This window comes from Siphateles boraxobius, unplaced genomic scaffold, assembly GCF_051911475.1.
Source record: "Siphateles boraxobius isolate OS27281-9 unplaced genomic scaffold, OSU_SipBor_1 149, whole genome shotgun sequence".
Classification (NCBI taxonomy): domain Eukaryota; kingdom Metazoa; phylum Chordata; class Actinopteri; order Cypriniformes; family Leuciscidae; genus Siphateles; species Siphateles boraxobius.
The window spans coordinates 12913-39554 of NW_027508754.1; the positions used below are offsets into that span (position 1 = coordinate 12913).

A 26642-nucleotide genomic window follows, 5' to 3' on the forward strand; every position below is an offset into this window, starting at 1 on the left:
TTTCTCCCATTCATTAGTAATATGAGTGCACTGTCTTTTTATATTTAAAGTCTTTGATATGAAGCAGGTGATCGAGAAGAAAACATAAAAGCGACTGTAAAAGCATATGGAAAAAATCTTCAAAAGAAGATCACAGTCACGGAGTTGCAAGAGTTTGTGATAGAAATTCCCCCTATAAACGATTCGTACAGGATAACATTGTAAAAGCAAGTAAAAACAGACACACCTGCTCTGATGGAAACACTGACCTCACCGCTACAGTCTACACAAGAAAAGAAGCTTTTCATGCATTTAACTGGTTAAACGGCGGAAAATGGGAGAATCTGGTTATATCTGGTTAAATAAAAATATAAAAAAAAACTAAACTGGATTATATCTAGTTAAATATTAACCAATATTTGATTAATCATACTCTTATTATGGGCTTTTCACAGTTGAAATTGTTAACCAATGGTCAATTAACCCCTTGTTATCATTAGTGGATTTTTGGATGTCGATATCTTAGAGAGAAGAGAGACCAATGGCGAATATAAAGCTGATATGTGTGTGTGTGTGTGTGTGTGTGTGTGTGTGTGTGTGTGTGTGTGTGTGTGTGTGTGTGTGTGTGTGTGTGTGTGTGTGTGTGTGTGTGTGTGTGTGTGTGTGGTATGTATATACATACAGTACATACATATATGAAATGCACACTATTTAATCATGCATAATTTCCTACATAAAATGCTTTGAATAAATTAAATTATTTTACATGATTACATAAAATGCATATTCATGTAAAATAATGAAATATATGTATATATATATATATATATATATATATATATATTATATATGTATGTGTGTGTGTGTGTGTGTGTGTGTGTGTGTGTGGGTGTGTGGGTGTGTGTGTGTGTGTGTGTGTGTGTGTGTGTGTGTGTGTGTGTGTGTGTGTGTGTGTGTGTGTGTGTGTGTGTGTGTGTGTGTGTGTGTGTGTGTGTGTAAAATATATTAAATAAAACATGCATAATTTCCTACATAAAATGCTTTGAATAAATGAAATTATTTAAGACGATAATTACTCAAATAATCTGAAAAACATGATTGTAAAAAATCAATTAAAAAAATTTTACTGAAAAAATCAGTGATGTCATAATAAAAGTGCAAATTATTGGGCAAAACTGTCAAAAAATGTCAAATATTAGAAGTGTTTATTTGAAATGGGTGTGACTGGTCCAAGTGTCGGGCAGCAGTATATAAATACACACACACACACACACACACACACACACATATATATATATATATCTCTCAAAGTTAAACTAATGAAAAGCCTATTAAAGAGAGTTGAATGATGGATTATTGCACTCAGTTTTAATTTATTAAGGAGTCAACAGAGGATTAATTGGGCTTTCACAGGTAGTTAAAGGTCGAGACCAACACAGGCCAATCTTTGGTGAAATCTCGACTGTTTAACACAGGACATGCTACTACACACACACACACACACTTTAATCAGGTTCATCATGACAAATCTAGGGTCCCTTCCGTTGCTCTAGAAAAAGCTTCCCGTTCCTCTCCTCTTCATTCAAGACATCAAACATTCCTCAATGACCCAAAGGAAACAACAAGCTCTTAGTGGGACATAAAAGCGTGTAATCTGATTGGCCTGGTGTCACGTGACCCCCATCATGTACCGCAACAGGCTGTAATGTCTTCAATACAACATCCTACAAATCGTTAACACCGCTGGCTAATTTTAGGGCGAATGATGTTGCAGAAACCACACATGAGTCTGTCCTTTCAGGGGAATGTGGTTTGCATTCACTCGCATTAGCCATGTAATTGTTATAAACTCCAGACGTGTGGCAGTAACTATAGTCGTGTTAAACAGGACCGTATGACAGCATTCAGGAACTAAACTCTTAATAAACAAGCCAGAGGAGAAGCTATTGCTCTTTACACATTTACTGAAGCTCTTCAAGAACTTTGTTTCTGTTCTACACAAAGAGCTCAAGTTAAAAGCTCAAATTATTGTGGACAGCAACTCAGATCCATCGCTTTATTTATACTATTGATATTTTGAATTAGCTTTTATTTTTTTATTTTTTTGTTGTGCTTATATAATATTTGTTTTATAAGTTTTATTTTTCAGCATTTCTAAACTTTTTTCTAATATTTATATTTTCAGTTTTATCTCAATAAATGAAAACGATTTTTTATAGTTTTGGGTTTTAGTTATACATTAGCATTACTGCGCCACTGATTTTTTTGAAGTTGTAAATAAAACAAAAATTATTGTATTACATTCTAAAAGAAAAAACTTTTTTTGCAATAAATTGTACCATTTGAGTGATTCTTTTTTCCAGTGCAGATCTTGATCTAAGAGGAATCTGATGAGAAAGTTTGAGTTTATGTATTGATCTCTTCTGAAACTCAAGAGATTCCCGGGGTGTTTTTCATTAGAGAAAAACGCAGACAAACATCCACAGGTCAGAGCGGGCAGACGGCCTGTTATCAGTTTCCAGAGGGAAATATAGACCGGAAACTCTTCTGAATGAGGGGAGGGAGGCCTATCGGAAGAGCAGAGTAAACAAGATCCTTTTTAATCATCTAGACTCGCGTTTTCAACCTAACACTCTTTGATCTGGTGCTCCATTAACGCATCCATCCCAGCCTCCCTATCATCTGTCCTCCTGAGAGATTATTTAGAAGAAAAGTGGAGAGTTACACGGCAGATACGAGGAGGGCGTGTGCTCGGATATTTCTAACGTGCACGCCTGCTGTCATGCTCTTCCTAATCCATAAGACATTTCTGTAGAGATCGCCCTTCAAACATGAGATCGCTTCGAAGATTGTCCGATCGTGATAGTTAAGGTTAGGCAAGTATGGCTGGTTTATATCATAATAACAGTATACATCACAAGTAGAGTTGGGCGATAGACACAATTAAACAGCAGAAATTTGTCAATTTTTTTGCCGCCTAATTCACCAGGGAGTTTGATTGACAGGCGATCTGACCAATCATAATCCGCCATTTTTGTCCGAAAAAGCAGTGACGAGAGTTAGCAGATTAAAGTCGGTGGATTTGAACTTGAAAAACGAGTGTACTGACATCTTTCTGCGATTGAAACAACATTCCTTCTTTGTTCATTCATGTTTATTTGATGCTATAAATGAACTAGAAGGAAGAGATGATCGGATCACGAGCCTACAGCGATCTGTCAGACACATTAAAGAGCCACATAACGGTATTTATTGTTTAAATTTCGTTAAAAAATGACCAAATTTGAAAATTGAGACTTTGTTTCATAACAACAGTAACTAAATGGGGCGGGTCTTTGCGAACGTTCAACTGGACTTGAACGATTAAATACACATACATACCTATGTGTCAAAGTTACCATGTCTTGCAAGTATCCTCTTAAACAATACAGTCATTTATGTCTTAAGTGAACGTAAACAGTTGAGAAAGAAAACGCATGTGTAACAGTATATTCGCTCTTAAAGTGACAGCAGCCTAATAAACCTGCTGTCGTCTGTTATCATAGCTGTCAACCGTCCCGTTTTTTCCGGGTTTCTCACGTATTTTAGCTCTTTTCCCTCTGTCTTCCCGTTTAGTATTTTCCCATAAAATATCCCGTATTTTTACACTCTGATTGTGTGAGACGTAGGCCTACAAGCTCGGGCAGATTCGGCTTGAAGTCGTTCATTCTCGGGTGCGGCGCCGCGCGCGCTGTTACAAAAAAAGCCGTGCACACCGCAAAGCGAAATGGGGTCTTGCCGGTCTTGCGCACCCAACTCGTCATTTTTGCCGCGCGCACCTTCACGCTCGTGCGGACGCGTCGAGTATAAACCATGGTATAAACAAAGCTTAACTCCGTGTCAGCGTGCGCTCTGATCGGTAAAGGGGCACAGACCTCTCCCGAATCATCTCCTGCAGCAGCCTCCAAACTTCCGAAGCACCGCCTCCGTTTCCCTCGTAAGCTGATATTAGTATTTAAACATTCTCTATGATAAAAAATGTTTGTAAAAATATTTTAATCACACGGTTTTGGCGGTTATAAAGTTCTAATGACGGTGTTCAACTATAACCGTCGGTCTCACGGTTACGGTCACACCCCTAACACACACACACACACACACACACACACACACACACACACACACACACACACACACACACACACACACACACACACACACACACACACACACACACACACACAGTCTCTTTCTCTCTCTCTCATACTCACACACACTGTCTCTTTCTCGCTCTTACATATGTAGGCCTACCACAGAACGTTCCCCTAACGTTCCCCTAACGTTCCCGTATGGTTCCCATTTGGTTATTTTTTGGGAACAAAACGAGAACGTTCCCAGAACGTTCCCTGTAGGTTTTTTTTAGGTTTCATTTTCCAAATAGGTTCCCGGAACGTTCCCCTAACCTTAAGGGGACGTTCTATTTATGTTAAGAAAACTTTCCTGGAGAACCAATAGGGAACGTTCTGGGAACCAAAAACTAACAGTTCCAGAACTTCCAAGAACGTAAAATTGTTAGCTGGGTTTTAAAGTTTATTGTTACAAACTTTTAAAAAAAGCACTAATCATTAACAGTCTGAAGAGTTTATAACATATAATGTTTATTTTTTTAATGTTTTTATTTGTTAAACTTTTTTTTAAAGTTTGTGGGTAAGAATCGTGTAAAAAAATCCCTTATTTCGGGGATGGATTCCGGGAAATCTCCCTTATTTTCAATGTTCAATGTTGACAGCTATGTGTCATTAATGTTAATCAAACAACAAAAGAGACGAAATCTCTCACTGCTCTTGCCTGAATCACATTTGTCTCTCTTTAATGAGAATAAATGTATATTTAATTTACACAGTGAAGACTATGCGGTGTTGTTTATACATTTGATTACTTTATACAATTGATGCAGGTTAGTATTTCTTATTTCTAGTGCTTGAAGTTTTTCAGGTAGGGCTATTTCTTTGGGCTATTGTAGTTTGCTGTCGTATTGCTTGTTATTATTTTCTTTGTTCTTATTTTCACTGACTGTTTTACTTGTCTTCAGGAAGCTTGAGAATTATTTTTTTACTTAGGCTAGTATGAGTTTTTTTGTGATATTGAAATTTTGATTAAATAAAAACCTTATTTAAAGCAAAAATATAAAAAATATCTATATTGTGATCTGTATAGTTATAACGTGAAACAAAATAACTCAAATTGTAATCTACGATTTTAGTCATATCGCTGACCGCTAATCACAAGTAGTTATTTTTGCTGAAACTTTTATGAAAAAAACAAAATACACACACATATATATATCCACACACATACATGCATGCATACATATATACATATATATATATATATATATATATATATATATATATATATAGGCTGTATTTATTTAATTAAAAAACAGTAATATTGTGAAATATTATTACATTTTAAAATAACAGTTTTCTATGCAAATATATAGTAAACTGTAATTTATTCCAGAGATAAAATCTAAATCATTATGCTCAAGATATATTTCTGATTATCATCAATGTTGAAAACAGCTGTACTGCTTCATATTTTTGTGGAGGTCGTATTTTCAGGATTATTTGATGAATGGAAAGTTCAAAAGAACAGCATTTATTTTAACATTGATAAATGTCTTTACTGTCACAAAAAACCCTAAAACTTTTCAATTGCTATAGTTGTCCTGATAGTTGTCCTCTACTGCAGTATAAACGAAAATAGCAAAATCTCAACTGGACCCATTTCTACAATCACACTTCCAGCCAGAACTATAGGTAAGATGATCTGATCTGAGATCAGTAGCTTCAGTAAAACCTGATCCTGCTCTTTGTGAGCGTTTGCAAAGGTTGAACAGACCTCTCCGCCACTCAACGCCAAACATACCAGGAAGAAACTAATCTAAAGAGACTTAGAAGAGCTTTAAAATGGTCTTAGCCTGGACACTCTTATCCAATGCCAGATTCAAAACCATGGAGTCAAACATTCGGCAATAACTTCATCCCTCAACAATGGCCTCCATACAGCAGCCCAAAACATATTTGGACACTTTAGTCACACGTGTGCCGTTGCATTAGTTTAGTTTCACTTGTAAAGTGTTCTTGTGCATCTTTCTTTTCAATAAATAACACATGCTTTGATGTTTTTTAGTTTATTGCAATGACTTTCATATGTAAGTGTGTCCAAATACATCTCGGAGTCACTATTGCTTTGTTGGAGTAAAAAAAGCATTAAAGAAAAGTGTGGTGGCTTTAAAAAAAAAGAAGAAGGTTTTATGCATTTGGAAAGGACCGTGTGGTAAAAAGGCTTCACGTCATGCGTCTCTCCGACATAAAAATAGCAAGTCTGTACCGTAATATTAAAGTGATATAGAATTGGTTAAAAGGTACCACCAAAGTCCACATTTCTAATGCAAAATAAACAGAGAACGTATGTTCGGCCTCCATTAAAGACTAGTGGCTGTGCTGAGAGCCCTTTTCTCCTTAAATAAAACATTTCCACCATCATCATGTCTGATCTTGTTTTTCTCTGCCTGTGATCCGCCGACCGGCCCAGAAAAGCCAGGCAAATTTGGGTAGCGCCGCTCGCCAACCTGTGGCCTGGAGAAACAACATGCTTAGGAAGATCAAATGGGATGGGAGATGTGTAATTACTGGTGGTTATGAAAACTGGCTGTCATCCTCAACGCGGTGAATTCAGAGCCGCCCGAGGACAGTCGAGGCAGACACGCCTGAGAACGCACTAATCCCACACACTTAACTAAACAGACTTGTTGTTGCTTCACTTGGTTAAGTTTGAAGTTTAATATGAGCCATATGTTGAATTAATATTCACAAGGTATTTAGCTGGCAATATCATGAACATCATAATGACTTTTAGTATTTTTTTCTCTGATTAAAACAGTAAGTTTGATGGGAAGATTTTCTTTAAATCAATTCAAAATTGGATTAAAAACTAAATTTTAACTTTGTTAGCATCATCACTACATGCAGAATCTTCATATATTCAAATATAATAGGAATGCACGATATATCGGCCACCATATCAATATCAGCCGATGTATGTTCATTTTTAATGCTATCGTTATCGGCCCGATAAGAAAATTTGGCCGATATATTAAAGCTGATAATAATGTATTATATCCTGAAGTCTGAAGTCTTGAAGTCTCTTCAGCTGAGAGACTTCAGATGCGCACTGTTCAACATGATGGTTTTGAATTGCTTGAAATATGATTGAAAATCACTTCAAAAAAGGAAAATACAGTAAAGTGCAACACAAGTCTGTCATATAGGCTATTTACAGTAGTCAACATTTGAAGTGGACCAAAAAAGTTCATCAAAGTTGTCCTAAGACAAGAACGGGTGTTGTTCAAAATTCATGTATAGCTTTGATGAAAGGTTTTGATCCACTTCAAATGTTGACTAATGTAAAATTATGATGAGAACATTATTATAATTGTGTGCGTGCGACATGGATTTTATTGGTGAGACTTTTGTTTTTGTAACCAGGCTCTAAAAAATTATATAAAACTTGGATTTAGATTTATTGGCCAATATATCGATTATCAGCTTTAAAATATAAAGAATTTACAGTTATCAGTATCAGCTGAAATTTTCATATCGGTGCATCTCTACAATATAGGAGGAAAAAGTGCTGCACAATATTTAATTGATAATACATTGCAATGTGCTTAACATCAAGGGATCGGTACGGGCTCTGAACATATGTGATTCGTGGATTAATTGCAAGGTTTAACCATCATAGAGTGAAAGTTTATAATTTTCACGTTTTAAGTGATTAAATGCGAGATTAAAGCATTCAGGGCAAGAAGACGCGAAAGACTGAACCACGCAAACACTGAATTCTGTTCTCTTTCTTGTCTTTGTGTGCTTAGACGGACACATACATGCAAAATGATATCCTCATAAACACAGTCACTTACATCTTAAAGGGATGTCAAATATCCTTGATCTTGTGACATGTAAGAGGTCTTTCTACATCCTGCAAGTCCTCCTTATTAAAACTCCTCCTTATTATAAACTAAGCATTTATTTAATCAAGCTCCAAAAACGACTTGTTTGGATATTGCAGGATTTTTGATGTCGCACAAGAATATACATTTGCATATGCCCCGCCTCCAGAGCAAGACATCGACCAATAGTTGTACACCATCGCATCATAGGCCCCGCCCACTGATGTTAACGGCTGACATTTGCCTTCACTGGATGAGAGTGACGCGTCAAAAGCAAACATCCTTTTGTTCACTTGGTTTCTAGATTATTTTAACTAGATGTATTTTACATATTCTTAAAGCTTCAGTAAGAATGTAAGAATGACAACTAGTGGTCGAAATAGGTACTGCAGTCCAATTCAAAATATCGGATATATAAATATAATATATATGCACACGCAACAGGAACGATTGCAATGGACAATGAAAATTGACAAACTGTTCAGTATCACAGACCAAAACAATAACAAACATTCCAGCCTGGAAACCCACATTTTAAAAGTGAAATAACTGGCTGTAGAAGTTTTTTTCAAAGAAACAAGTATGAGAACTTAACATGTTTCCTCAATATATGCAAACATATTATGGTATTTTTATGCTTTAGAAGAGTGAAAAAGTTACATACAGCACCTTTAACACTTTGAATTTAAAATGGCAACAAGATACAAAAACTTCCAAAGCAATTTCAGCACAACCAAACAATATATAAAATGTTATCAAACGCCAAAAAACATAGAGATCGCATTTAAGGTTTTCCAGCCAGCAGCATAAAAACATGCTATAGATCATTTAATATCATTCTTCCTAGAAGCAGATAAAAGCCGTAATGTTAAATTCATGTGGTAAAAAGTGAGGGAAGAAAAAAGAGAGATACTCCCCCCTTCCCCACCTGCTTCTATCACTTTGTCCCCTAGAGGAAGGGAACATTATGCAGGAGGACAATGAGCCGAAGCAACCCGGGCCTGTTGCAACAGGTTGGCACTGCAACAAAAAAACATCTGTGTGTGCGACACACTCTCTGAAAGAGAGCGATGCACTTCTGCAAATCAAACACACATGGACACAACATTAGATTCCTGCTAATTGCGTGTTTATTATCCAATGCAATGCACTCGCTCGAGTACAACTGGTGCCTTCAGCAACTCCTCAGTTCTTCAACCCTTGAGCTACAAACCCAGATCTGCAACCACAGTGTTCTTCTGCATGGGCTTGAGTCACACTGTACATTCTGCATGTAGATACTAGTTACCGGCTGCATGAATAACACCTCGAACCGTACAGAGACCTGGGATTTGCAACTAATGCGATCTCTCAGACTTACACCGAAGCGAGATCAGAATATCACAGAGACTTGAGGGTGGACTCTTTTTCACAAGAAACCACCTAGCAACTGCTCACAACACCTTAGCAACCACAAAGCAACACCTACAACACAGAACCGCTCACACTATTGTCAGAAAATGCAGAAATCTATTTACAACTTGCTATGAACATAGTAAGTCAAGTCAGCTTTATTTAAACAGCGCTTTTTCCAATACAGAATGTTTCAGAGCAGCTTTACAGAGATAACAGGAAAATAATGCAACAAAGTTTGTTTCTAGAAGAAAATAGCATCACAGTCCAGCTTAAGTGAGTTCAGTGATAAAAAAGTTATTATTTTAGTTCATTTATATATCTAGCCTCTCTGGAGAAACCGTGATGTCTTCATCCAGCTCAGTTCAGTTTTCATATAATGGTGTCAATGCAGCACATCGATAATATTGTTGAATATTAAATGTCCCCAACTAAACAAGCCTAAAAGGCGAAAGTGACAACAGGTAAAAGAGTAAAATAAGTTTGGCCAACACTTGACTTTTCTCCACCCATGAAGTCAAAGTCAAGACTCAAACTCAACATGAAATGTCTCTTACAAACACGCATTCCACTAACAAGAAATCTATTTTTATGGTGCAATAACTCTTTCCTACAGGCTTTCAAGAAGCGTTTCCAGTGCGCGCATCCCCTCTGGCTTGATCTAGATGGCTCTCGATCTCGAACCCTTCAAAGCCTCAACATCTGGCAGAATGGCCTCGGAGAACAGACCTAACAGTTTACAAGACCACAAATCTATCACCTCCAATAAGACCCGGGCGGGTTCTGGCACACACACACTTCCCAGGAGAGAGATTCTGAAGCCGGATGATAACAACGACACTGTACACTTCTGTGCCATCAACAAACTCTATTGTTGGTGTTTCTAATACTACACACTCTTATGAATAAAGGTTCTTTATTGGCATCGATGGTTCCTTTAACATTCGTGGAACCTTTCCATTGAACAAATATAATCTTTATGGAGGAAAAGGGTTCTTCACAATAAGAAACAAGTGTCCTTGTTTATATATGTTACATGTACTTACCATATAATAACAGTAAATTATGCATAATTGCATGCAAATAACCCCTTAACTAAATCCTAATCCTATCCTATACCCTAAAATATTACTCAGTTAAATATATAATTACACTGTAACAATTACACCTTAAAATAAAGTGTAACCAGAAGCATTATTTTAAGAATGTTCATTTAAAGATTCTTCAGGGAACCAAAGATGTTTATTCTACGTCATCGCTGTGAAAACCTTTATTTTTTAAAGTGTGTATGACAATATCTACAAGTGGCCCCACAAATAAAAATGCACAGAATGAAACTGCTTTTATTTTGCATGAAGTGTATGCCTGTGCCGTTTCTTTACAATAGATGACACTTTCTTATATCTAATATCTAATGCAATGACACTGTCTGCCAGTTAAAGCCTTCAAGAGTGTAGACGCACATCAGTGTTCCCAGCAAGCAATTTTGCGTTTAAAAGACGTTTAAAAGACGTCTAATAGCCGTTCATACACAGCCCAGACGTCTAGGCTAAAACAAGGCGAAATTTGGGCTGGAAGTGAAAATTTAATAAACGTCTAAAAACCATCGCCCACGAATAGACTAGTCATCATTTAGATAACATGTCAAAGAAATGAAACCAAACACATTGTTATCCCTGTTTACTTTTCTAACATAATTGAATATCATATATCTCGCAAGTTATTTTAGGCAAAAACGACATGTAACCAAATTCAAGGTTATTTTGGCTTGAAGTGGGTTACTCATAGCCGGATTATATCGGGTCTATAGTTAACCTATTGCTTGCTGGGTTCCCTCACAGATCTTGTGTCGTTTACATTTATGCGTTTAAAAAGATGCTTTTACCCAAAAGCAGAACCAAAGCAAATCGAATTTGATTCATATTATGCAATGGCAGGATTATTCGGCAACTCGACTAGTGTTTTCCCTGAAAACCGTGGAATTCATGGAAAAGCATATGTAGAATATACTTAGAATATGGTTATTCTACATAATCGCTGTAAAAACTTCTTGAAACCTTTATTTTTGAAGAGTGTATGACAATACATCTACAGCGGCCCCGAAAATAAAAATAAACAGAAAGTAACTGCTTTTGGTTACACTTTATTTGAAGGTATCATTGTTAAAGTTAAGTACTGAGTAATATTAATTAACTACATGTACTTACTATATGGTTAGGGAAGGATTAGGGTTAGTTGCATGTTGTAAATATGCATAATTTACGGTTATTACTATGGTAAGCACATGTAAAATATGTAACAAGGTGGACACTAGAATAAAGTGTTACCCTTTTTTTTTTCTTTTGCTAGAAGTGTGCCGTTTTTCTTCACAATAGATGACCCTTTCTTTAATGTATTATGAATAATGCAATGACATTCAGACTGAAGATGCACATTCCCTCACAGATCTTGTGTCATTTACATTTATGCATTTAGCAGAGGCTTTCATCCAAGAGCGGAACCAAAGCAATTCGATTCATAAAATGCAATGGCAGGATTATTGGGCAACTTTTGTGAAAGCATCTCCCAGGTCTTACCTGCATCAGTTTCCCTCTCGCACTGCCTGCGCTGCCCCCGGCGAACACCCCTTCCAGGGTGATGATGGGCCGGCTGGTGGACTCCTGCTTCAGCAGGGTCACCTTGATCAGGGCTCGTTCGGTCTCCACAGCAGCGGCCAGTTCCAGGCCCGTGTGGCCCAACACCACCTCCAGGCCAGCCATGAGCATCCACGGCCAGAGCCCGGCCCAGCGCCGCACAGGAACCCTCATTGTCCCGGATGCAGCGGCCGGCTCCGGCCATACATTATGCACTGTCTGTCCACAAACCTATCCGTCCAGAAAGAAAAAGAACACTAGAATCCACAGGGGTCACTAAAACTGTCCAAAAAAAAAGAAAAAGAAAAAAATCCAATGGCTTTCAGAGTGGATTGTTGTGTTGTGATGTGAAATGTAAGAATACTATTAAGAACTATTTGTAAATCTAATCCAATGGAACGTATTAAATATTATTAAATGTTAATTGTTTGACTGGCCTGTATCACTGACTGAACATGATTGACAGGTGGTGAAATGTGACTGAGAGCCAGTGATTGACAGCGGACTGACTCCTGGCGTGAGCATTGATTTAAGTGACAAAACTTTACAGGGTTTGATGTGATCTCCTAAAGATCGATAGTTTTACCGATTCCCGCGCGTCGTGATTGATAATGTGACGTCATGATGACTCCGTTATTGTGCGAAACGCCGCGTCCACTTCAAAGGATTCCAAACATTCCAGAATGTAACAGGTTGTCGCAGAACCACCGTGTCCATCAATGCAACAATGTATCAGTTATTCCGCTCATAAAGCCGAAGAAAATACTCATAAAAGTTTATAATCCCAGTGTGAACGCCTGGAGATGTTTCCCGTGAGGACCAACATATAAAATGCGACGGGAAAAAAATATGATTAGCTTTGCAGAAGAGATCGAAAGCACCGTCAGGAGAGAGAGCTCTTTCTGGACATTCATGTCCATGTTCCTAAATGAATTAAGATCAATCCGTTGTTACTTCACAAACCTGTTCGACTCAAATTAAATCTCCACAGATCCATGTCGAAAAATCCAGTCACTTCATGTGTAGATTCCGCACGCGCTGTCCCGAAATAAAGTCCCAGTGCTGTTGATCCGAACAGCAGGAACGCTGGAAAAGTTTAAAGTTGAGAGAGAGCGAGCGTGTGTGTGTGTGTGTGTGTGTGTGTGTGTACCTGCTGACTGTCAGTGAGGGTGGAGCAGAACAGCAGGACTGATCCGACCCATTAAACACACACACACACACACACACACACACACACACACACACACACACACACACACACACACACACACACACACACACACACACACGCATACTGCGCCCTCTAGCTCACGTCAGGGGAAAAACATCACAATTACAGTCAGTTCTGCATATCAAACACAAAACTAATAGAGCATTATTTTCACATGAGTGTAATAAACATGACGCGAATGTAATCATCACTACAACAGTTGTCAGCTTGATAATTACTTCATGAAATATGTAATAGGCTTCTTATGACCGAATAATCATAATCCCTCTATTGCAGGACAGCTATGTTAAAAGTAAAAAATGTTGAAAAATTGTTAAACAATTTAATAACGCTAAAAAGCACTAGACTGATTCAACCACATAATCTGAATTGAGCTTTACAGCAGAATTTGAATTCGGCACATATTTGATGAAGTTTGCATCATTAATTCTGTTATTTCCCTGGTTTATTACTGTCAAGCTCCTTTTAAACAGTCTCTACTGTATGAGTTATAGGAATAAAATCCTAAGGGAAATTAAGATTTAGCGTATTAATCATTTATCATGACTGAGCAGGTTTATAATAAAATCATTTCACTATGCCATCAAAACACACACTCGTTCAGCCTTTATCAGGGTTTTCACTCGCTTTGCATTTATTCAAATTCAAAAAAGCTGAAAACAAATCAGGTGATTTCACTGCAATTAAAATCTGACTTTCACTCTTGTGCTGTTAAATATATATATACTGTATATTGATGCTTATAAATACTGAAATATATCAGATGATTACAAATAAAATATCACGTTCACTGTAGATATTCAAAGCATGCAATATTAAATTAAAACCACTTGAAATCACACAAAAGCAAAACTTTCTTAAATAATTCATACAATTTTTTAAAATGTTATAAATAAGAGTTTTGTTTTTTTGATATATTTTTAATATTATGAGATCATGTGCATATGCTGATGAATCCCGCCTGTCATCTGTGGATCATATAATAACAACCATAAAGTCATAAAAAGTAACAATTAAAAACAAATCTGAATGATTATGTAAAAACACGTGATATAATCTGAAACTGTCCTACCTAAAGCATCAGCTGGGAGTGTTTCACGAGTCTTGCTCTGCTGTCAGTTTCTGATCTGTAACAGCCTGATTTACAGAGGATTTCATTATCATCAATCTAGCTTCAATGTTATTCATCATTAAAAAACATAACATCATCAGTCTTTTATACTATTAGCCTGGGGCAACCTGTGATTGTAGTGAACACACACCGAAAGACAGTGTTGGGGAAAGTCACTTTGAAAAGCAGTGCTTTACGATATTGCATCACCCCCTTAAAAACTAACTAGTTGCTTTACTTAGTTACTTTTAAAGGAAAGTAATGAGTTACATTATTTTTGCATTACTTCTCACCTGGGCTGGGCTTGTTTTTTTGTTTTTTTCTAATAACAAAAATGTTCTATCCTTGGGTTGATGTTCTATATTTTAAGTTCTTTATTTTGTCCAAAATTTAAATAATAAGGCTAAAGTCGATCCTTTCAGTTTAACTGAATCATTGAAGGTCAGCAGCAAGTACATTTGTCAATAAAGTGAGATTAAATGCATAAAAATATTTGTTTTCTTTAATATATTTAATTATTGGAGGTTTACGTAATATTCTGATTTTGCGTTTCACTGATTTTATTCATTTTGAGGAATTCTGATTCTGTTTTTTTGCAAGTGGGATGAGTAAATGCTCACATTTAGTTTAGAACTAGCCATATTTACTCACGACAGAAGAGCTGCCAGTCAATAAATGGGAAAACAAAGTAACTTGCATTACTTATTTGAAAAAATAACTCAGAAGTTTTGTTGTAAATTTATAAGTAATGTGTTACTTTACTAGTTACTTGTAATGCGTTACACCCAACACTGCTTAAAGAGTATTCATCACTTCAATGAGCTCATTGTTTCTGCATTAAATTATTATATTGTTCAAATAAATAATTTTTTCGCTAACTGTGATTTTGTACATGTACATTTCTGAAATACATAACTTAGACAGTTTCCTCTGATAACAGATCACTCTAAATTGTAATGTAAACTCGTGCATTTTCTGTAAAGCTGCTTTGAAACGATGTGTATTGTGAAAAGCGCTATACAAATAAATGTGAATTGAATTGAATTAAAGACCAGCAAAGAAGACACCAGCGTCTTTTAACCTTTTTTGGGGACTCCAGAGATGTTGAATGGTTTTCTTTGAGCTGCTGGACTCCTGGATTGTCCAGCTCGTGTCCCTCTGGCTCTAGTTTGATGAACGGGGTGATGACAGACGGACGCTCGTCTCTCTGAGGACTGACGGATCCCGCGGGTACAGTGCAGAGAGGAGGGCTGGAGGAGTGCAGGGGCTTCACGGGGGTTCCCACGCGGACTATGTGGACGTTAGGCAAACCCTGGAACTCGTCCACCATCTGGAAGACTCTGTCCAGGTTCACGTCGCCTCTTTGAGACTCAGGCGTAGCGTGTGCTGCCCAGTGTGAGGCCTGGATGCTGTTGTGATGGTGGCTCACTGGATAGTTCTGCTAGAGTAATGATGATGAACATCTTTAAAATGCTGTAGAATGGATCACATGAAACCTGCCGTGTGTGAGTGTGTGTGTGTGTGTGTGTGTGTGTGTGTGTGTGTGTGTGTGTGTGTGTGTGTGTGTGTGTGTGCGTGTGTGTGTGTGTGTGTGTGTGTGTGTACCTATTTAACTATATTTTGGGGACAGACTTGTACCCAGAAGTGACCGAAACTTGAAAAAATCTCCAAAAACCTCCCTTTAGGGAAGTCCTCATTTGTAAATCTGGTAAAAATTCAGAAAGTTTAGTGTGATGGGTAGATTTAGGGGGCGGATTAGTGTGTGTGGGTGTGTGTGTGTGTGTGCCTTTGTTTATATTACATTGCGGGGACCAAATGTCCCCACAAGGATAGTAAAACGTGAGATCACCTACATTGTGTGGACCAGCCAGCAGTCCCACGAGGGAAATGGTTTAATAAATCTACTAAACTTTGAATTTTGAAAACGTAAAAATGCATAAAGTTTTCTGTGATGGGTAGGTTTAGGGGTAGGAAGGATTAGTGTAAGGGGAGAGAATATACAGTTTGTACAGTATAAAAACCATTATGCTTATGGAGAGTCCCCACAAAGATAGCGAACCAGCCGTGTGTGTGTGTGTGTGTGTGTGTGTGTGTGTGTGTGTGTGTGTGTGTGTGTGTGTGTGTGTGTGTGTGTGTGTGTGTGTGTGTGTGTGTGTGTGTGTGTTAAAATATGACAATGACATTTGACTTGGCAGGTTTCATGCAGTTTATAACTTTTGAATATTGAGAGTAATATGCCATGAACATTTTTTTACAGATTCACTCAGTAATTGTTCTCTGAGACATAGTTATTTGTGAATATGAATGATCAAAAAGATGTGCAATAATGTTGGTGAACATATCAACTGTGTAATGGGTCTCACCGGGTAATAAGCATAATGTGCATATGACCGAGACGTTTGATCTCCACCTGTGCACCAGCCAGCAGTGCAACCCTGACAAACTACTGAAAGCAACACACACACACACACACACACACACACACACACACACACACACACACACACACACACACACACACACACACACACACACACACCAGCACAGTTCATTTATAAGCAAACATAAACACAAGAGTAAGCATCAGTTTCATCTCTGATGTTTCTCCTAAAATTTCTAGGGAGAAATGCAAGAAAAAAAAAAGTTTTATTTTAATTAATCTGACGTTTGATTGCAGACATTGGCAAATCTGAGCAAATTTGAGACATAGTTGTGATCTCTTCTGAAACTCAAGACACATATGATATGATACTGTTTTTTTTTCTTAGAAGACAAATGTTACTTAAGCCAAGCCTCTGTTTGCTCTCACTGCCGTCTAGAGGAAATAATTGAAAAATGTGTTTTGTTTCCAGCAGAAAATACAAAATACACTGAAAACAACAATTCGAAATGAATTGATGCAATGTTGCAAATACATTAAATCTAAGTCTGTACCTGGCGAGTAAAATCCAGGAGGATAGGACAGGTGATGTGGGATATATTTAGTCTCCTGTGGGAACAGGGCAGTGGGACTGGCCTGAACTCTATGAGGATACGAGCGGATCACAGACACCGGGATGCCCTTGTTAGGGTAGAAAGGAGGCGCATCGCTGCAAGGAAAGATCCAGGAGTGGGGGGGGATCAGGCTTCCGTCAAACCCCTTCATCGGATGGGATACGCCACTGATGTGCTGATAGGGCTGTGCAGAACCTAAGAAATGAGTATAAAGAACTTTTTGAGTAGTTTGTAAAAAACTCAAAGATTTAAAGCAACAGAATGGAATTTGACCTGACCTATCCAGGGGCGTCATGCACCTAGTTTTATGAGAGACTGCAGCGGCGATGGGTGGAGCTTGATGTCCAGCTCCACCCCCGCTGGACGTAATGGGTGGAGCTAGACGTCCAACCACACCCTTATAACCAGGGTTTGAAATTAACACTCGCCAAATGCGGATAAAAATCAACTGTGGCGGGAAACGCTGTCAAATCATTAGCCAATTTGGCGTGTTACATATTATGTTTACTCACTTTGCTGGGAAGTTCGTGTAAGACACATATTTTACTTACTTAATTGAACACACACGTCACTATGCAACAAATAACGGCGCGCTTGTTCATTTGCATTGAAGCAATAGCCAAGATTAGAAAGCATTTGGTTAACAGAAAACACATTGCTATTTTCCAACATCCTACTTTTTTTTTAATGTTCTTTGTAGTGTATTGATCTGTCCACCTAAAACACATTTTTTAAGAGAGGAGATGACTGGATGACAGGATATTGTTTGAATAAGAAATTCATGTATGAAATCCAAATTTTATAATATATATATATAGCCTAAGCTGTGATGTAGTTAATCTGAATCTTTTTTTTCTTCTTCTTTTTTTTTGGCTTGTAGAAGTTCTGAATGGCCGGTAACTTAAAAATGTAGTAGCCAAATTGGCCGGTGAGTGAAAAAGTACATTTCAAAACCCTATTATAACCCTACCAATAAACATAACTCCACCCATTACATGCACAGGGGCGGAGCTGGACTAGATCAAGCTCCACCCATTACGTCGAGTGGCTCTGCAGTGAGCAGCTCCAGTTTTTCACCAGTCACAGTTCTGCCACTTAAGTTAAGATAGTTCAGTGGTGTCATTTTATATTATGCACGGGAACCATGGTCAAATCCTGATATACCCCTGGTTTCACAGACAAGGATTAAGTCTAGTCCCAGACTAAAATGTATGTTTGAGCTGTTTTAACTGAAAGCAACTTGCGCTGATATATATCTTAAAATATAATGTCAGTGTCATTGTTTTGTCTCAAGATGCAACCATTAATGTGGTTTTCTAAGGCACGTTTATAAAAGCTACTTAAATGTCCTAATTAAACTAAGGCCTAATCCTGGCTTAATCTAAACCCTGGCTGTGAAACCAGGCCATAATATTCAATTTTATAATAAATCAATCAAAATTGCAGCTGAGCTTGACTGCCAGTGATCATGCATGAAAAATAGCAGAATTGAAATTTTGATAAAACTGTTTTGTTTAAATGGGATAAACACAAAACCAAACTAATATTAATAATAAAACGTTACTTAAGTTTTCACTGTAATCATTACTGCAATGTCTAAATTACATTACATTCTAAATTTCTTTGGTTTTGTTGACAAATTCATATTTTATAAATATTCTTTAAAAGTACATATAAGAATAACCTTTATATTGTTCGTTTATATTTCAATATGAACTTTACTGGACTGATCAATTTAAGTTTACTTGACTATCCATACAACATATTTTAGTAAAAGCACGTTTAAATATGAGTCTCAAATATGATCATCAGGCTTTCGAGGAAGGTTTATTTTAGGGATGCAACAATATGAAAATTTTGGCCGATACTGATAACCGATAATTCTTTATTTTTGAAAGCCGATAACCGATATATATTGGCCGCTAAATCTAAATCCAAGTTTTTAAAAATAACTTTGGTTTGGTTATTTTTGGTTATCAGTTTGGTTCTCATAATTTTTCAGAGCCTGATTACAAAAACAAAAGTCTCTCCATTAAAATCCATGTCCCAAGCACACAATTATAACGATGTTCTCATTATAGTTTTATGTAGCCGATATGACAGACTGATATTTGTATGCATTTTATGTGAGTATCTGCTATTCTGTTATAAAGATCTCATTGATTTGTATTGCAAGCATCAGAATTTCATCTTGCCATATAAATATAAATCAATATATTCACCAAATCGCATAATTTTCCTCTAGTTTTTTCCTCCATAGTCTCAGTTTATCATACTATGAATCAATGAATTTTTCAACTGCACACAAAAATGAGATTTTCTGACAATTATTTCATATGTCAGACTTTACAGGGTAAAGAATTACACTTCTGTGTGTAGAGTAACTCATCCAGTATGCATGCATGATTCCAGAAATCATGTCTCTTACCACCATATTAACTTTAAAAATGGTTGATAGGTTTGAGAGTTGAACTGGCCTGTATTCTCTGTGTCTGTAGTGTTTTGCTGAGGCTGGTGATGGACTCGACTCGGGGGTCGACAGGTCACCTCCTCTCCGGCCTGGATCTTGGCCTTGTTACTGATGGTCAGCCTCTTCAGATGGACCAGAAGTTCTGGCCGGCCCTGTTTGAAGAAGGGGTTGTGGAAGTGGTGCAGGTTTCGGCGTCTGTCTTTGGATGGCCCGTCGAACAGCTTCCGGAAGCCGTACAGGTTGAGCTGTCGGATGAAGCTGGTGAAGTTGGTGGTTTTGAAGAGTTTAGCGTCTTGTTTAACCGGTGACAGCAGTTCGTCCTCGAAACGCTGCTGGTCGACAATCAAACTGTCTCCATTTGGGCTCCAGAAGACGGAGTTGTTCTGGGGATCGTTTGTCAAACACCATAACTTAGCTGGAAAGTTATTGTAGTTAATATGGACGTTGAGAAGAGACTGATCAAACTCCATATCCATGTTCAGTGAAAATCAAATCAAATCATCTCTCGTTTCATGACCTGCAGATGATAGAAAATACACAAACATCACTAAATTCAACATAAACAGCACTACATAACAACTTTAACAGATTATTAAGTCATTAGTTAATAATAAATAGCCTATAATATTGAATAGATCATTAGAAATACTGGTAACACTTTACAATGGGGTTACATTTGTTAACTAGCAATGAAAAATACTATTCTACAATATTACTTATACATCAAATCAAATCTTATACATAAAATCAAATGTTTTATCTGTTATTATTATTCAATGGATCAGAGTTAGCATGAAGTAACAGTTGTATTTGTATTAATGTTAAGAAAGATTAACACATACAAACGTATTGCTCATTGTTAACTGATGATAATTAGTGAGAACTTACTGTAAAGTGCTACCAAAATATTCAATAGATATAAAAGTTGTCATAGTAATAGTACACAACAACAACACATGTATATTATCGAAATATATTAAACTTTGTTAGTGAAAATTGATCAATGAATGTCTTTACGTTTCTTTATATATTTACCATCTCCTCCAAGAACCGTTACTGGAACCGTTATGCGCGTTCACATGGAACACATTTAAACCGCATCAGAATGATGCTCGCGCGACCTCTATAACGTCAGTTAACAGCGACCTCTAACGGTAGTTGTGGTCACTGTAGTTTAAATTAGTTTGAAACCAATTTTGTTGAAAAAAATATTTGGAAATACTTAAAAAACATTATAGAATGAATTGGCTTTTTGCTTATATTCATTATGTCATTTCCATTCCAACAGTTCTGTGCAACTCTGTGAGACTCTTATTTTGTGTTCTTATTGGAACGTAGCAGCTCATTGGTCACAAACTACAGATCTAAATCCAACTTCGTGACAAATTTAGAATAAAAATATATGTACAACACAATATACAGTTAAGAATGATATTCCACGTTAATTATATGAATAAAAATAAATAAATAACAACTATTCACCTCACGATCACGCGGCGCATATCTGTGACGTCATTAAGCGGCGCCGACTGTGCGTTTGTGGCTAGCAAGCGCTAACAACAAACAATCGTTGTTTCGAGGCGTCTATAAAGAATATTTTTGCTTAATTTCCAGTATATTGCGTTAAAGCAACAGGAATGTCTCTGGAGACTGTCCCGAAAGATCTGCGCCACTTGAGAGCGTGTCTCTTGTGCTCTCTTGTCAAGGTAAAATGAGACATTTATATCAACAGATCATTGATATATTGACATATTTAAATGTTTAGATATAGCAGATAAGTACAAGAACAAGATCATTAACAAAACGGTTTTGCCATATCCAAAACATGACCATGGTACGTTTATTTATTAATTTTACATATAAACATCATTCTGCCTCTTACAGTCATAAAATGTACAGTATGCTGTTAGATACAGTCATAGATAATAACCTTTGTTAATCATAGGTAGCATCACAATTACTAATAGGAGTTAACGGTGACCGTGGCTAATGTTTGTAAGGGAATATGTTTGATGAACATAATCTCATCTTCTCTGCTTTCAGACTATTGATCAGTTCGAGTACGACGGATGTGACAACTGTGAATCATACCTGCAGATGAAGGGCAACCGGGAGATGGTTTATGAATGCACAAGCTCTTCTTTTGATGGGTGAATAGTTAAACAGTTGTTTACTCTCCCTCATGTCGGTCTAAACATGTACGGCTCACTTGCTTTCTTCCGAGGACCATAAATAAATAGAATATGTGGTGCTTTACACTTTAAAAGCACCATCAAATAATTAAAGTTACGGGTGTGTTAGAGATTAACTTTAGTTTGAAAGGAGACTGACACATGTTGGATTTCATTTAAACACTAATGTGTTATGTCTTCTTCATTACAGTGTCATTGCTATGATGAGTCCGGAGGACAGTTGGGTGGCAAAATGGCAACGGATCGGTAAGTATTTCATTTACTTTTATCCAAAGCGACTTACAAATGAAGAGAGCAATAGAAGCAGTCAAATACACAATAGGCATAGTTCACCCAAAATTTAAAATTATCCCATAACTTACTCCCCATCAAGCCATCCTAGGTGTATGACTTTCTTCTTTCAGCCAAACACAATCAGAGTTATATTTAAAAAAAATTGAAGTACAAAAAAAACCACATCCATCCATCATAAAAGTAATCCATATGACTCCAGGGGGTTAATAAAGGCCTTCTGAAGCAAAGTATATAAAATATCCATATTTATAACTTTATAAACGCATGGCCTCGCTTCAGAAGGTATTTATGAACCCCGTTGAGCCGTGTGGATAACTTTTAGTCCGTGTGTCCACCAAAGCGTTTTTAGCCGGCAGAAAACGCTGGACGCTCTACTGAAAACGCCTAGCTGTGGGCGCTTGATAGCGTTTTGGCAGCGCTGCGTTTTTTCAGTTGAGACGATTCGTTGCTATGATACAGAATATCCACAGCACAATTTACTTGTAACTGATTTCGCAGATAATTTTGTTTCATACAAAAAATTTATTTTTCATCCATTTTGTTCGGTTAGCTCTGCTGGTTGACGTCGTTGTACAGAAAGAATGTTGTGACAGTTGGTCGTGTGGTATTTGTCCCGCCCCTCCTCCACTGTGATTGGACGGCTGTGTAAAAAGTGACAGTGATGAGCGCAGCGTTTTACCCAAAGTTGAACATTTTTCAACTCTCGGCGACCAGTAAAAAACGCCGGGCGCTCAGCGCTTGAGCGTTAAATACTCGCTCAGCGCCTCGTTACGCTCATGGCGTTCAAAAAACGCGGCGCTCCCGTTGAAAACAATTAGAATTTTACGCCAGGAGCGTGAAAAAACGCTTTGGTGGACACACGGCCTTAAATACACGCTCAGCGCCTCGTTACGCTCATGGCGTTTAAAAAACGCGGCGCTCCCATTGAAAACAATTGGAATTTTACGCCAGCTGCGTGAAAAAACGCTTTGGTGGACACACGGCCTTATGATGGATGGATGCGCTTTTTTTGGGCTTCAAAAACTCGGGCTCTATACACGGCCATCATATTATTTAAAATAACTCTGATTGTGTTTGACTGAAAGAAGAGTGTCATATACAGCCAAGATGGCTTGATGGTGAGTAAATGATGGGATAAGTTTCAATTTTGGGTGAATTAACCCTTTAATGTTGCAAAGTTCTTCGATTATGAAACAAATACAGTTCCAGCTGTAAAGCAGCTCTAATAAAACAACAACTGTATCATTATTCAGATCCATAACAGTGTGAATGTTGCAATGTTCATCAATTATGAAAAACTCAGTCCAACGATAAAGAAGCTCTATCATGATAATAGTTATTAAAGTCATTCTATAAATCATAATAATAAAAAATAAGTATTCAGCCGGGATCAGACTGACTTCAGTTCAGTAATGTTATGTCTTCCTCAGGTAACTTCAAGCCAGGTGTCTATGCAGTGACCGTGACGGGTCGGTTACCTCCAGGTGAGTGTCAGATTCTCATCTTCTTCGGCAGACTGTCTCTCTCAGGACTGCAATAAAGCACAGTGTGTGTGTTTTCGATCAAAACGTTGGCATGTAAAGAATATCACTCTGAAATATGTTTGAAATAACTCACGTGAGTGATTTTGTTGTGTGTCAGGTGTTGTACGAGAGCTGAAGAGCAGAGGCGTCATCTACCGCTCCAGAGACACGGCTGTTAAAACATGAACACTGTTTATGATCACACACACACACACACACACACACACACACACACACACACACACACACACACACACACACACACACACACACACACAATCAGCTGTTTTAGTGACTGCTGCTCTGCTATTGTCTGTTATTTCATTTATTGTTTTATAATTTTCTTTTCTACTTGCCTTACATGAGTATTTGGAGTGCATGATAATGGATAAATGATTTCAATTATTCCATGTAAAGGATTTAAAAAATAAAGTTTTATAAACGGCGTTTTGTGTTTATAATATGGCCAGTCTTGTCATTTTAAAAGCCACCACGAGAGAGCGCTGTCACTCTTCAAACTCCTGCTGACTGAAATAAAGCATCCGAAACCACATACTATAGAGGAGGGAAAAACTGTGTGACAAAAGTAGTATGTAGTGTGTATAGGCAAAAAGTACAGATGACCTACTACTTCCAGTGAGGCTCTGAAGTGTGCACTGATGGACAGTTTAGTATCCCATGAGGCCACGGGAAACAACATGGCGTATGTAATGCATCCAGAAGACATTCATACTATAAAGAACATACTTTTTAGCAGCTGTGACGAAGTACAGTAGTCAACATTTGAAGTGGATCAAAAAAGTTGTCCTAAGACAAGAACGGGTATTGTTCAAAATGTATGTTTAACTTTGATGAAAGGTTTTGATCCACTTGGGATTTCAGACGCAGTCGTAGAAACTGAATTAAGAGCTCAGATTTGTGATCTGACCTGCACTAAACTTCTGCATTACATCCATTAATGCAATGGACATGATAGCTTTAATGGTCCACCTTGTTCATTAGGAAAGGAGTGCGGTTACTTTCATAAGTGACTGGACTTAGGATGATAAAACTCTTCAATTGGAGGAACCCAAGACATGTTTACACGTCGCTGCTTTTACCTTAAAATGTAAAACTTTTTATGCTTTTTTGTGCATTTCTACTATATCATACTTGATTCAGTATTCAGCTGCTCTAGAAAGCCTACAACAACATAGCAATATGATAGAATAAAAAAAATACTGTAAATCTTTGTGCAGAGTGAAAACTTTAACTATGTAAGCATTAATACATCATTTAAAGATATTTTGTATTAGTGCAAGCAGATTTGGGCACAAAGTCGAACCCGTGTGCTGTGTTGATCAACCTATAACACTTGTGGTGTTCCTGGGCAAAAATGAAGACCTATGATCAATCAGTTTCAAAAATAAATACAAAATCTGTTCTAGTTTAGAGAAAACAAGTTTAAAGAAATCCAATATTTGATGATAAAATAGCATAACATGAGATTTATAAGCTATTATTTTGTTGGCTACACCACAAGTGTGATTGTGCCATTTTGTACAAAATAAAAGCATTTCAAAACAAATTTCCTGGTTAAACATTAAAGCACACTAGTGTGATAAACAATGCACATTATTTTCTTATTTTATGTAAAATTGACAAAATAATCCACAAATAAAACACTTTTTTTTTTTTACTCAAAAACTGAGATGCGGAGGCTCAAATAAATGAGGCCTACGATTGATCAGTTCCAAAAAGAAATATAAAACCTGTCCTAATGAAAGACAACAAGCTGACAAAAAGATTGAATCCTATATCTGGTGATGATGCAGCATAAGGAGAGATTTAGAAGCATTTTTTGTAGGCCGGTCATTTTTGACCGGGAACGCCAGTGTTAAAATGTGGAAAAAACCTTCAAAAAGTATCAACAATTTTTTGGGAAGTTGTTTAAACTGTGTGTGAGTTAAGTATTTAGTCCAATGCTATAACATTTACTAGCATTTTCAGATTCGGGGAAATCCTCTCCAGGTCAAAATTACCCGAACACAACACAAGGGTTAAGACAATAAAAGTGTTTTTAGGGAATTGCAATGCTGATGCACAGCTGTCAATCACTTAATAGTATTTGTGCATACACATCATAAACTCTGTAATTAAGACATTGCGTTATTGTGGCTGTCTCGAATCGGGGAAGCATCACTTCACATGAACAACAGTTACAGAGTGACTCATATCAGTCATTCACCAACATGCCGCCCTTTGAGTATTGGTTTCTTGCTACAACCAGAACATAATGCAATCTGAAAATACTGGGTTGTTTCCACCCATGTTTGGGTCAAATAAGGAAAAACCCAACCGTTGGTGTACATCTTTGAATTAATTTTTAAACCCGAGAGTTAGGTTTGTCCATATTTGACCCAAACATTAAAACAACCCAGTATTTAGAGTTTGTGGTGAGGCACACTTTCACAATGTCTGAATTACAACCAAATTGAAATTCCAACAAAGCAAGCACAAGCAATGTTCACACAAAACACTAAGAAAAAAAGACGTTTGCATGGTTTGAAATGGTAAAACAATAAAGAAAGTCCTGCAGCATTTGAGTTATACTTTATATCTAATGCAACGATATTTTGAAATATGACCCGAGTGAACAAACACACATGTAACACGTGCACCAGACAGGAAGTGGCCTGTGCTTAAACTACATAAAGCTTCTCTTTTTTTTTTAAAGAGTGTTACATGGTGACATCAGTTTGATAAAGGTCTTAATGTCATTTTTTTTATTGTCAGTCTGTGTGATGATGATGATTTATGTCCATCGGTGAACTACATAAAGCCCTCG

At 37.2% G+C, this 26642-nt stretch overlaps 2 protein-coding genes across 4 annotated transcripts; one reads left to right on the forward strand and one right to left on the reverse strand.

Moving 5' to 3' along the window:
* Positions 1 to 14045: 14045 nt before the first annotated feature.
* LOC143738538 (heat shock factor protein 5-like) lies at positions 14046 to 20909 on the reverse strand. 3 transcript variants are annotated; one of them, XM_077230533.1, is made up of 7 exons: positions 20842 to 20909; positions 19814 to 20323; positions 17277 to 17531; positions 16706 to 16785; positions 15424 to 15783; positions 14304 to 14368; positions 14046 to 14199 (listed from the first exon to the last, which is right to left on the reverse strand). In XM_077230533.1, the coding sequence occupies exons 2-6, from the start codon at positions 20280 to 20282 to the stop codon at positions 14327 to 14329; spliced, it is 1206 nt and encodes a 401-aa protein (XP_077086648.1). In that variant the 5' UTR covers positions 20283 to 20323; positions 20842 to 20909; the 3' UTR covers positions 14046 to 14199; positions 14304 to 14326. The 3 variants fall into 3 exon arrangements, with proteins under 3 accessions (XP_077086648.1, XP_077086645.1, XP_077086647.1); XM_077230530.1 differs by having other exon boundaries at positions 16706 to 16788; XM_077230532.1 differs by having other exon boundaries at positions 16706 to 16788; positions 20824 to 20909.
* Positions 20910 to 21321: 412 nt separating this feature from the next.
* LOC143738539 (transcription elongation factor SPT4) lies at positions 21322 to 24276 on the forward strand. The gene is made up of 5 exons (XM_077230534.1): positions 21322 to 21512; positions 21850 to 21956; positions 22189 to 22244; positions 23723 to 23776; positions 23934 to 24276. Exons 1-5 carry the CDS (start codon positions 21444 to 21446, stop codon positions 23999 to 24001), a joined length of 354 nt encoding a protein of 117 aa, XP_077086649.1. The 5' UTR covers positions 21322 to 21443; the 3' UTR covers positions 24002 to 24276.
* Positions 24277 to 26642: the final 2366 nt, after the last annotated feature.

What these genes read in the sequence shown, in the direction of transcription:
- LOC143738538 (XM_077230530.1), bottom strand. Translation starts at nt 20,282, where the DNA reads ATGGATATGGAGTTTGATCAGTCTCTTCTCAACGTCCATATTAACTAC. An exon ending in TACAGACACAGAGAATACAG is followed by an intron (nt 17,532 to 19,813) that starts GCCAGTTCAACT and finishes CTCATTTCTTAG; the next exon opens with GTTCTGCACAGCCCTATCAG. An exon ending in CACATTATGCTTATTACCCG is followed by an intron (nt 15,784 to 16,705) that starts GTGAGACCCATT and finishes TCATTACTCTAG; the next exon opens with CAGAACTATCCAGTGAGCCA.
- LOC143738539 (XM_077230534.1), top strand. Translation starts at nt 21,444, where the DNA reads ATGTCTCTGGAGACTGTCCCGAAAGATCTGCGCCACTTGAGAGCGTGT. An exon ending in ACAAGCTCTTCTTTTGATGG is followed by an intron (nt 21,957 to 22,188) that starts GTGAATAGTTAA and finishes TCTTCATTACAG; the next exon opens with TGTCATTGCTATGATGAGTC. An exon ending in GACGGGTCGGTTACCTCCAG is followed by an intron (nt 23,777 to 23,933) that starts GTGAGTGTCAGA and finishes GTTGTGTGTCAG; the next exon opens with GTGTTGTACGAGAGCTGAAG.